At 34.9% G+C, this 12414-nt stretch overlaps 1 protein-coding gene across 5 annotated transcripts in view; it reads left to right on the forward strand.

Annotated features, from left to right (window-relative positions):
• Positions 1-12414, forward strand: part of CDK13 (cyclin dependent kinase 13) — a 47565-nt gene that overhangs the window by 5339 nt on the left and 29812 nt on the right. For all 5 annotated transcript variants that reach the window (XM_086844671.1, XM_023919867.2, XM_086844653.1 and 2 more), the window contains 3 exons: positions 6422-7027; positions 10192-10359; positions 10621-10760. In XM_086844671.1, the coding sequence (XP_086700797.1) occupies positions 6422-7027; positions 10192-10359; positions 10621-10760 (914 nt within the window). The remainder of the gene's footprint in view (positions 1-6421; positions 7028-10191; positions 10360-10620; positions 10761-12414) is intronic.

Genomic DNA, 12414 nt, shown 5'->3' on the forward strand with positions numbered 1-12414 from the left:
CTACTGCTTTTGAATTTAAAAGATTGAGAGTTTGACTCCCTGCCTTGATTAGTAAAAGTAATTTTTTTAAAAAGTTGCAGCTCTTTGTTTTTGTTAAGTAAAACTGTATTTTGCAGAATTTAAAATGGACTGCTCTAGGTTTTCACTGTTTCGAGTAGCTAATTTTTCCAGTGCACATTGCTGGCCTCTGCCTTTTGCTCATGTGCCTTTCCTTTTCCTTTTTGCTGCTGCTTCTTTCCTTATTTGAAAAAGGAAAATTCATATGAAAAATTTAACTTCAAGTCTGTTTAAAACACAGATTTTGAGTGGACTTGATCTTTTTCTTGTTGATTTTTTTGTAGGCTAAATTCTCATATGAAAATAGAAAGTTTTAAAACAGGTTCAAGAAACAAAGCCCAGCTCAGAGTTTTCCAGTATGTATTGGAGACCTTTTTTAAGATTTACAGTTTAAATCAGTAAGGCAGGTTATGTAGTCTTCATGTACAAAGCAGCTGAGTAGGAAGTTGGTTGCAGAGCTGCATAGAATGTAACCTTGAACTAGGGGCTCGAGAAAATAAAACTAATAAATAAGATATCAAGTGAAAGAATACTATTACAGTAATGGCTTAAAGAAATCAACTATATGCTTGCCTGCTGGAGCAACATGGAAAAACTATACTATGAGCTAAAATGTTTTGTCAAGGTGGTTTATGTCACCAAGGGGTTGTAAATGTTTTGGAAGGTCTGTAGTGAAGCCAGTTGATTAAATTTAGGTCTCTATTCAAATACGCTCACTGTGCGGGGAAGGATGGCACTGCTTAGTCAGTAGTCCAGCATTACTCATGGGTTCAAGAAAGAGCTGGGCTACACTGATTGTTTTAACCTCCTTTGGACTGTTAAGTTTCTTGGTTTTGCCTTTGTGTTCTCATAAAACCTTTTGTGTTTTGCCTTGTTAAAAAGTTACTGACAAAGTTAGTTCGCTTATTCAGCTGACAGACCTCTATGTATTTCAACTACAAAATTTTTTTTGCTTAGGTAATGTGTAGCTGGCCACCAGCATGATTTAGCTTGCTCTTACAGCAGTCAATAAAAAAAGAGGTTTTTAAGTTTAAAAATGAGAAGATAACACATGATTGTTCTGATTTGTCAATGAAATTAACTTTTTTTTGGTGTTAAGGGGGTATTGAAAGGGTACAGAAGGAAAAAACTAGAAAAGTAGCATGGCAAGAAAAAGCATGTAAGCTGAATGAAATGTATTCCTGGAAATCTGATGTAGGTAACAGTTTTCTTTCCTCTCTGGTTTCAAATATCAAGACAGTAAAAGATAGCACTCTAAGCTACTATTTGGATGTATTTAATTCTCTGCTTGAGAATGTAAGTGGTGTTACATCAGTAGACTATTTTCTTTGTTAAATTAATTAGTAAATTTGCTGTTTGGTTATTTATTAGTGAGCCAGTGAAGTGCAATAAAATGTTGCAAATGTAACAGTTTTGAAACCTGTAATTCGAAACATTTTGATCTCTTAAGTAGTTTTTTGTAAAGTGACTAAGTACATTGTATGAAGCAGAGAATGAATACCTGTTTGTTTTATGAAATGTTGGGTACTAGGCAAAACCAAAAAATTAAAAAGGCAACTGTGATACCTAAACCAACATTATTTTTTATTTTTTTCCCCCATCTTTTGTGGGCTTTCTTGGTCTGAAAAGTGGAGTTTTGGTTTCAATGTGGCTTCCTTACTAGTGCTTTATTCCTCTATCACTTCCTTTAAATTTGCCTTTTCGCCTATATGATTTGTAGATAATATCTTAACTGCTTTTTTTTGTGTGTGTGTGTGTTTTTTTCCTTTTATTTTATAGCTATAGCTAAAATGTAATTTTTTCCATGTTCCTTTGCAGCAGGTTTAGTTGTGCTCACAGGCTTCTTTATTGTCGTCTCTAGGGAAGAAACAAAGCAGCTTTGGAACTTCTTACTGATACTTCTGGTCTTAAGGCATATCAGTTTTCTTTTTGTCTCCTCCATATATAAAAACACACTGACATCTGTATATGGCTCAGAAGTGATTTTCCAAGTGTCATGAAGTGTGGCAGTTGTCCTGTTTGTAGGAATCCACACTTGTGTGAAGTGAATTCAAGGTGCTGATAGAAGACTATTAATGACTTACATGGCAAAGGTACTCTAAAATGGGGCAGAACTTCTGGGTGCAAACAGGGAGAAGCATCAAAGGAAAATTATCTCCTTAGTAACTTAGGCGTCTTATTTGCCTCTCCCCTTGTGTGTTAGCAGCACATGTTGGTGCTTTTAAGAGAGTGAAATGTGGCCTTTAGGTTTAGTAAACTTCCTGATCTCTCTTTACTTCAAGAAGAAAAGTTTGAATTGTGTTCTTTGATGTATTTGCTTTTTGCAGATCTGGGCAGTTGCAGCCATCATTCTTTTGTTCCTTTTTTTCTGTGTTAAAAGCTGCTGACTATGTCTGAAATAGTTGGTGTCAGATAAGGCATTTTACATGTATGTGTATGCATGCACACACATTTATTAGAGACCTGCTGGGAGATTTAGGCCGTGTACCTCAGATGTCTCTCCTGGTGTTTTTTCAGGGTCTCACTAGGTAGCCAGTGTCCTATTAACTGGCAGACACTGGCTGTTGTGTGAGCACATTTCTGTGCTGCTGTGACTTCATCTTTCATGTCAAGTGAACAGAGTGTGCTGGCTGGTTGTACCATGTATAAGGCAATAGTTCTCCACTCTTGAGTGCTGCATAAGCTTTTGAGGGAAAGGTTGTAAATGTGTCCATTTTTTGGATTTGTGCCATTTTTATAGGTGAAAACTTGTACATAAGTTGTTTAGTCTGTTGGGATTTCTGAACTACACAGATGAAAGAAAGTGATAGTTGGGTGTTTGAAAAGATTATTAGGCTTATGACAACAGCAGGTTTTATTGTAACTTGAACAACTAGCACTTCGACAAATCTGCTTTTTACTTAAAATTCAGGATTTGTCTGTTTAGTTGAAAATGTTAATGTTTTTGCTGTATTATCTAGGGTCCAGTTCAGTGGTTCAGGTACAAGGGATTCTTGCTAAGGTTTTTGGGATGCTAAAGGTACTGTGTATAGGTAATATAATAGCTTTTTGAAACATAAATAATGAAGAGTGTTGGAAAATTTAAACCAGTGCAGAGGTTATAATCAGAAACATATTTCATAAGTAGGCTGCTATCATTTTGATCTGCTGTTAAGATCTGTAATAGGTACTGGGACTGAAACTTAACTATTTGTGTGCATATGTATCTGCTGTCTCCCACATGAATGCAGTTCTGACATGAAAAAGTTATGCAGTTGTCATGTGGACTGTGAAACCCACAATGGACAATAGTTGGGTTTGGTTTGGTTTTTTTAGCTGAGCTTGCATAAATTCACGTTCATTTCACAAACTCTCGTGACTAGGATTAGTAAAGTACAGACATCAATCCACTGTCGATTCTTATTTGAAGTATAGTAGTTTAGGTTATTTTTGCCCTAGGTTTTCAGAACTGCCTCTTCCTCACTGAGTTGTGGTAGCTGATCAGATGATCATATTAATTGTCACTGATCTGAACAGATTTTTTCATTTTATCCTTAGTAGTGAGCTAAATGAAGCTGTGTTTTTTTGTACTGAAGTGGAACAGAACCAGTCTGAAAATCAGGCATGGTGTCTCACCAGCTGTGTTTTAAGTTGCTACTTCTCTTTTCTACTGCATGTGAATTTATATCTGTATTTATTACTTAACAAAGAAAGTAATCACGTTAGGTATCAATCAAAACGAACAAGAAACCTCATATCATACTTATGAAAGAAATGGGGTTCATTTTGAGACCTTTAGGACATGTTTTAAATTTAGTACGGGTTGCAGTGAAGTACTTGGGATGGAGGTTATGTTCTACAGGTAATTGGAGAGAGAGTCAGTCTGAAATAGCTGATTCAAAACAAGATGTGCAAGGAAATTTTTTCCAAGACAGGTCAGTGACATCCTTGCAAATGATGCACCATTTATAGAAGTCAGTTTAGGACTAACAGGGACTACTAACTTGTGCTTGATGCTGGAGATACATAATTATACTGATTCTGGGGTGGGTGCAGATCTGCAGCAGTAACACTTCTGTTTGAGATCTACAGTAATTCCTCTAAAAAAGTGAGATAGCAGTGTGAGGAGAACTCTGATCTAGCATTTGAAGTGTGTGTATTTTCTAGATTTTCTCCCTTTTTGTTCCTGCTACATTGGCTTAACTCTGTATAATGGAACTTTGTACCTTTTTAGTTTTACTCCTGTTCAGCCAAACTTCTGAAAACATTTTGTGGGATTTAGTACTTAGATTTTCAAAATAATGAGAAAAAATAGTTCAGCAACAGGATTCATAATGGAGAAGAAGTGAGTTTTCAGTGTAATTTTTGTGCCCAATATTATGATTTTATTTGGTGTTTATTAGACATGAATGTTAATATCTCTTTACTGAATAAACCAAGCATCAGATTTTGGTTGAAAATTGTTAGAAGAGAATTGTGAGATTTTTTTCAATTAAAGAGTAAAAATCTTTCAGGATTATTATTATTACTATTATTACTATCTGTCATTGTTACCTTGCTGTGGCAGAAAATCCTAAAGACCTGCTCCCTGGCATGGAATTGAACTGTTGTAGCTTCCAAGAGTTATCTTTATCTGGGATTTGATTTCTTTTCTTTCATGAGTCTCTAGCCATTTGGATAATTTCACCAGTAAAATTTTGAAGCTTGTGCTGTACTGTACAGTGTGTTTACACGTTATTTTCAGTCACTTTTTGATTGATCTGAGTGACTTTTTGTTGGGTAAGAGTTCTTGCATTATAAAAATAAAAGAATGTAAATTTAGAAATTAATCACTATTGAACACGAAAGAAGTGTTACTGCACAAGATCAAATATTTGTTCAGTTGAAGCATTGAGATGAAATTTCTTGTGTTGATAATTAAAACTTAATTGATTTAATTGTCAGTAAAATTAAATTTGGTGTGGGATGGGTAGTCCTGATCACAGGGATTGTAGTTTGCATTCTTTTTTTGCTTTTTTATTTGGTTTCTATTTTTTTGTTGATTTGGTTTGGGTTTTTTATTTCCTTTTGTTTTGGCAACCTCCATACACTGGTGCTATCTTTTGAACTCTGAAATTCTTGTTTCTTTGGGAAGTCATATTTTTGCTATTGCTTGATACTTTTTTTTTTTTGTTCAGCTAATGAATACTGGGTGTTTTTAATCCTGAGTATTCTTTTTCCTCCTCTTCAAATGATAAGCAAAATAGATTTCCATCAAACTTTAATCAAGAAAATACTTGTAAATCTGATGAACATCCTTGTTATTCTTGGTATGGTAAAATAGATTAAACCCCTTACATTTAATTTAATTTATTTCATAACATTACAATGTGGTAGCAGTGGATTAGACTATTTAACTTGTTCTATGCCTTTCAGCTCGATTAATTTTTTTCCATTTATTTCTTAATGAACAACTGACTCAAAACTAGTACTAGGCAAATTAGAATATTCTTTTGAAATTTTGAATGAAAAGTCATTCATATGAAATGGTATTGTTGTACAGTAGAAGTTTAAGACTGCCCCCTCCCCCCCACCAGTTCTAGGCAATTTTCTTGCTATGATTTTGTAGACAGCTTAGGTTTGTTTTTTTCTTCTTTCTATTAGTGTTTGCATTCAGACACTTTTATAGCATAGGCCCATTTGTGGGTTATGTTTGCTATATTTGTACCAACAAATATTAGGTACTTGGGCTTTTTGGGAGGGGGGAAGGTTGTTTGTTTTGGTTCTATTTGAAGTTGTAAAATTAGATTTAAAAAAGGAAATCTGTCTTTCAGTTGGCTACATTGCAGCTTTTTTTGCTTTAGAATTGCGTTTTTTTCTCAGTTAATTTAATGATATTTATGGAAGTGAAAATTCAGAAGTTTCTACAATTAATGCTTCAGTGTTGTTTAGATTTCTCTTGTCCTGTTGTAATTTTAGTTTAATTTTGTTGACTTCTGACTATGCAGTCAGTTGAATTTTTCTCAAATACTGTATATACTAAAGGTGTTCGTACAAGTTACATACATTGAAATTTTCTTTAAGGATTAAAATATCTATTAAGTAGTGAGGAAAGCAGAACATTTCTTGCCTCATATAAGTATTGTATTTCGCAGTTCTGTGGGAGGAGAAACTACATCTGAGAGTTTTAATGTTTTCTAACAGAAAGGTATAGAGTCTTGATTAATTAACTATGGATTTTTATTTTTTTAATGCATGGTCTTTCCTATTTTATAGACTTGTGTTTATTCTGTGGGCATGGTGATAATAGTTGGTTTAAGAAATGTAATTTGTCAAAAAAGTAGATGTGCTGGGAGAGCAGCTAGACGTAATTTTACCTGGGTAAATCTTTACTTTTTTGAAACAGGAGATCAGCAAAATCTCGAAGCAGAAGTCCATATTCATCAAGGCACTCCAGGTCTCGTAGCAGACACAGATTATCTAGATCCAGAAGTCGTCATTCAAGTATTTCTCCTAGTACACTGACTCTTAAGAGTAGCCTAGCTGCTGAGCTGAACAAAAACAAAAAAGCAAGAGCTGCTGAGGCAGCCAAAGCCAGTGCAAAAGCTTCCAATACTTCAACACCTACTAAGGGAAGCACTGACACTGCTGTAAGCGCACCTCAAGTGAACAATGTTAAGGACCTGAAGAAAATCAAAACTGAGCATACACCCTCACCTACCAGCAGTGCAAATCTGAAAAATGATAAGGCAAAAGCGAAGGTTTCGCTTCCTGAAACAAAAGCGGAAAATAATTTAATTGCAGACAAAATTACTAAACAGAAGCCTGCAGCAGCAAAAGAGAGTAAATTGACTGTTGTGAAACAGCCACCAGTCCCTGTAAAAGAAAAAAGCAAACCAAGTACACCAAGTGTAGTAGCCAAGGAGAAGGATCGAATTGTTGCATTACCAACCTCCACACTGCCACCCTTGCCTTTGCCTCCCACGCTGCCTGAAGATAAAGAAACTGATAGGTGAGTTGTGACAGAGATTTGCTTTTGGGATTGTTTGTTCCTTTTTATGGTTATTGTTATTTCCTTTGGAAAATAAATATAAAACTATATGTTAGATCAGGCTAATGCATTATTTAATTTGTTCTTGCTTTTCAGCTGTTTGACTGGTGATTATTAGTGGACTGGAGGGATTTGATCTTAAAAATAATTTAATTAGCTCTTGAAAAAAAAGAGTTTGGTCTAAGAAGAATTTTTCTTTAAAAGGTCTACTAACGAAATGTTCTAAAAATTGCTGGTACATAATAGATTTGGGACTAATGAAAGGATACATTCAAGGATTCAGGCTTTCAAGTTTGGTGTGAAAATTCTGGGAAAAAGTTGAATTCTGTAGCAATATGTGAAAACTATTTAGCTGGTGTTTGAAGCAAAGATTCTCTTCCCTTTTAAAGGCAATTGTTTTATAGCTAGGTGTTATTTTTCTGTAACTTATTTCAAAGGTCAGTATTATTTTGAGTATGTATAATGAAAGTGAGGTTCATGGCTTGTCATTTGTGTTAATTTTGAAGTGTAAAAATTGGTCTGTAGTAAAGAAATTAATTTCTGTGTTCCAAGTGTCATCTGAATTTTTAGACTGTTAAGTGTGTTTCTAGGCCTAACAGAGAATCTGTAATGTGATTTGTATTGGAAATTTATGCTGTTAGAGAAGTTCCTGGTTTTTTTTAATTTTGTTTTACTGAAGGTGCTACATGTCTCTCCTATGTATGCAAGAAATCACAACTAAGCCAGAAATTTTTACCTAGAAAATGTTTCTCTTGTGTTTGCTAGTAATTTAAGTTTGTATAAAACATTAAGGGTGCATAGAAGGCCTTGGGAAATAAATAGAACTTAACATAGTATTAGACAGTTACTTTCTTTTTTTTTAAGTTGTAAAAAAGAAATAGTTTTTTGCCCTTCAGCATTAAACTCTAGCAAATGTAATAAAGGTGTAGCAAATGTATAATTGCATTTACATTTGTGATAAAGCCATCCTATCTAAGTAAATGAGAATCCTAACACTGTAAGCAAGATTTACTCTTTTATCTAGTAACTAGTCTATCTAGTTTAAATATGAATGGCATTGCATTAATTGCATCATCATGAAATAAGATTTCATATTGAAGCTGGCTAATTGCTTTTGATTATTGTTATATTTTAATGGATTACCTGTTTTAAGTTGGGTAAAATGAGTTAAACTGCAATTATTCAGTGGTTCTTTCAGCACTGAGCTCATTCTCTTTTCAAAACAAAAAGCCTACTGCATGCAAACAGCTGCATTAGAAAGATTAATGAGAAGTAATGAAATGTCTTTTATGCTTTGCTTAGTTTTGCCTATAAAATGTTATAAACATGTTTATTTATAAAATATGTTTTTAATGGCAGAGGAGGGCAAAGGTATTTGCCTTGGGCTCTGAGTTAGTATGGGGAAATTGTGTCAACAAAGAAAGCTTGATGCTGTGCAAAACTGTATGGTTCCTTCAGTAACAGTCTCATAAACTGACAAACACGTGACCTAAGGGAACATCAGTGTTGCAACCCCACAGTGCAGGTTAGCTGAAAGGGAAAATTGCCCTTGTCATCAATGATGTGTGATTTAGTAGACCTGAAAAAAAAAGGCTGCTCTTGGCTTTTCATGTGCCACTTTCAAAATCTATGTCAGAATCTTTCATATGTTATGCTTTCGCTCATATTGAAAATTTTGTGGGAAAATTATGAGAGAAATACTAATATACGAATTTTAAAAATAAGAGTATTTTATTGCCATGGCAGTTACCTGCACTGCTCAAGGGTGGTTTATTCTTTATGGCATGTTAACCATTGTATTTGTGGAGAGGGCATTCTGTGCTTCTTTGTGATGCTTCTTGAAAATGGGGCTGTGGCAGTTTAGGAAGGTGGTAAAAAGCATAAAAGTGTTCAGTTTTCACAGAGAAATATAGATATATGCAAAACACTGGAATGCTTTATTTGAATATATAAGGATTACTCATTGCAAGAAAAGTAAGAAAAAATTTATGCATTCTCTATTATGGGAGTTGGCAGTATATTTCCATTTAGAGAAGCTCCTGCTTCGTCTGTGAAACTAAGCAGGTAAGAAGATGTAGAAGAACTGTCACAGAGAAGGATGAATCATGCAATTTGGCAAATGCCGCTAACTTAGAAAATGTTCACTCAAAGCTTGACTTAAGTTTTATTGATAAAAAAATATGGTGGAAGTTAAGAGTGACTCTTTGTGAGAGTCCTGTAGGGGAGAAACAATTATGTGATTACATGAAGTTTAGAGATGGTCATGGCTTTAAAATTACTGGATATGCAGTTAACTGAACAAATATAGCTAAACTAAAAGAAGTTCTGGTAAAATGGAGCCATGTATTTAAAAAAAAATCCTGCAGCAGTTATGATTCCCCATTAGAATGGAAAGAGCATTTCTAAGATCATTTTGTAATTGTTAGAAGATGCTGTACATGTGTTTGGGGATTTTTCTCAAGACAGAGATGGACAGTATCTCTTATCTAATTATGGCTGGTTAAAAATCAGTCAGATATCAGTAACCCATGTCAGAAAATCATTATCATTTTTTCATCTGATTTTTTTTCCCCCACTTGATATGCATGCTGATTACTAGAAATGTGTTGAATCTGGAGTGTTTCAGCAGATGTATGCAATTAGAATTTGTAAATTAGGTGATGTGGACAGCCTCTTGATGCCCTGCAGTGTTAATGTAAGCATGACGCTCATGATCTGTGGAGACCAATTTTAGGGAGAGCTGGGTTAGTCAGATCTTGTCTCTTATATGAAAAGTCATAGTAGAGATTTTATCGCTATACTTTTGATGTCTGGCAGGACCTGAGCTCTAAATATTTTTAATAGTCTAGGCCATAAGCTTGGAAAGAAGCTTATGTGGCAGAAAAAGTCTGGCCTGGTAAGGCTCCCTGTGTCATCTGACCTTAGCTTTCACCAGAAAGGTCTGATTTTACACTTGTGTAAATTGTGGTGGTTAACTGTGAATCTGCCAAAGAGCTATTTGTGAGTCATTTATCCAAGTAGTCTAGAATGTGTTTGTTTTAAAAAAATTTTTTTTTTGCTTTTATGTTAATAATCTATCTTCAACTAATTATTCAACTTAGCAAAATGATGGGTTTTTTTAATAGTTTGAGAGAGAATGTTTCAGTGAAGACGGTTAAAGAAACAGAGAAGAAACTTCGCCATCTGCTTGCAGACTTGCCACTTCCACCTGAGTTGCCTGGAGGAGCTGAGGTACCCAAAAGTCCTGAAGAAAAGAAACCAGCAGTTCAGTTACATAGCAAGAGAAGACCAAAGTATGTTTATTAAACATTTTTTAAAGCTTATCAAGCAAGTAGAAATAATAATAGTTTCTTTAAAGTATGTTCTTGTCCAAAGAGTTCTCCTTTTTGACATTTTTAATATTATTGTGGCTTGACTCAAACAGCGTGGTTTATTGCCACTGAATAGTAATAAGACAGTTAACTAATAATGTCGCAGTGTTGAGGATGTCTTCAAAGTTAAGACAATGCCTAGATATACTAGCTGTATTCTTAAAAATATCTGTTGCTTTCTAGAATATGTGGACCACGACATGGTGAAACGAAAGAAAAAGAAATAGACTGGGGAAAGCGCTGTGTGGATAAATTTGATATCATTGGTATTATTGGTGAAGGCACTTATGGGCAAGTTTACAAAGCCAGAGATAAAGATACAGGTGAGTTCAAAATAAGTAAATGTAATCCTACAATTTAAATGAACAGGATGGTTGTGGTTTTTGTTTTATATTGAGTAAAATTTGTGGTATTCTGCCCTCTTATGTTTAGGAGTTTTTTAGTTGTTGGTGTGTTCAGTTTTAGGTCTAGCATTTGTCTAAATCAGAAGTTATGGTTTGTTGCATTGGAAAATCGTTTATCTATAAAGCTGTGGCTGAAAACAAGCTGAGTAGTCTTAAATTCTAATTCTTATTTTTAAAGTTTTCATACTCTGTATAAAGTTAAACTAGTAAAGAAGAGAGGCTAAATGTCATGGGGGAGCTAAATGTCACACTAGACAGGTTGGCAAACTGTAATGAAGTTTGTAAAGGGATGTAACTGGGAGAAGCTATGCATAAAACTTGGTCATGGTTTTTTGTACTCCAGTAGTCAATAATTCATAGTAGGAGGAGAATCTGCTTCTGTGCAACACAGCCCTGAAGAATTGCACATGGGACATTCTTGCAATATAATTGACTTTACAACAGTGACATTATTTTTTAATTTCATGTTTTAAAACTGTTTTTGAAATGCGTGAGCAGTCACCAATATGATACATAGTATTGTCATTACTTCTAAATAGATTATCCAGATTCTTTATATATGCTGTATGATTATTTTGTGTTCAGTTAGTAGCTCTTGCCATGATTGCTTGCCCTTCTGGCTTATTTGTGCATGCTTTGAATGCTGTACCATTTTCTACTTCATCAGTAACTGAATCCCATAGGACCACATACCAGCCTCAGTTCCTTCTTTGTGATTGCTAGAAGAATAAGCAGAGCAATTATAAATCCTTCTTCATTCTTTGCCTGTCCTGGTCTCAGTTTTGAAACTTTAGTTCTAGTTGAACTAGATTTTTACCTATACCTTGAGAACCTTTGCAAATCATTGTTGGGATCTCCTGAAGTTCTCTTATTTGCACATTTGCGTTTTAATCCTGCCATAACCATATTGCCTTTTTGGCAAACTTGAGGTTATTTGTGTTTCACAGTAGTCTCTTAACCTCCCCTAGAAGTTGTTGCTTCATGCATTGAAGGCGTCCTTACAGGTACAGCAAGTAGATCTATTAGCTTTGGATTCAAAACTGTGGAGAGTGGCATTAAGGCCTTTGAGATACCATAGAAGAAGCTGTGTCGTGGGCTTTCAGAGCAGGTGGATGTGGTGGTGTGCTGGGATACAATCTCTTGTGAGTGAATTGTGTAAGTTAGTGTAGGATAGGTACTTTTTAGAACTAACAAAGACATCTGGGCTGTTAGTAAACTTCCCATATACAGCAGTAAACTTACAAGAACAAAACAATTGAACTAGCATCTATGGTCTGTAGACATCCTCCATCCTGAGTTGATCGTATTCCTGCCATTTTGTAGAATCCAGTTTGATCCAACCCACCCTGCAGTAAAATAGTAAGGGAAAATGTCCTCACTGTAAAAATGGCAGTGCCACTTGTGCTTGTAGAAAGTATACTGATGAATTTGAGAGCTCTTTAGTCATCTGCCTCATATCTTGAACTATGTAGTATTTCTGGCTAGATATATGCATTCTGGTCAGTGGTGATGCAGTATTAAGAAATCCAGAGCAGTCACAGGCCTCTGTCTCTAAAGCTGCTGCAGATAATCA

The sequence above is a fragment of the Cyanistes caeruleus genome, chromosome 1 (assembly GCF_971803275.1).
Source record: "Cyanistes caeruleus chromosome 1, bCyaCae1.hap1.1, whole genome shotgun sequence".
Classification (NCBI taxonomy): domain Eukaryota; kingdom Metazoa; phylum Chordata; class Aves; order Passeriformes; family Paridae; genus Cyanistes; species Cyanistes caeruleus.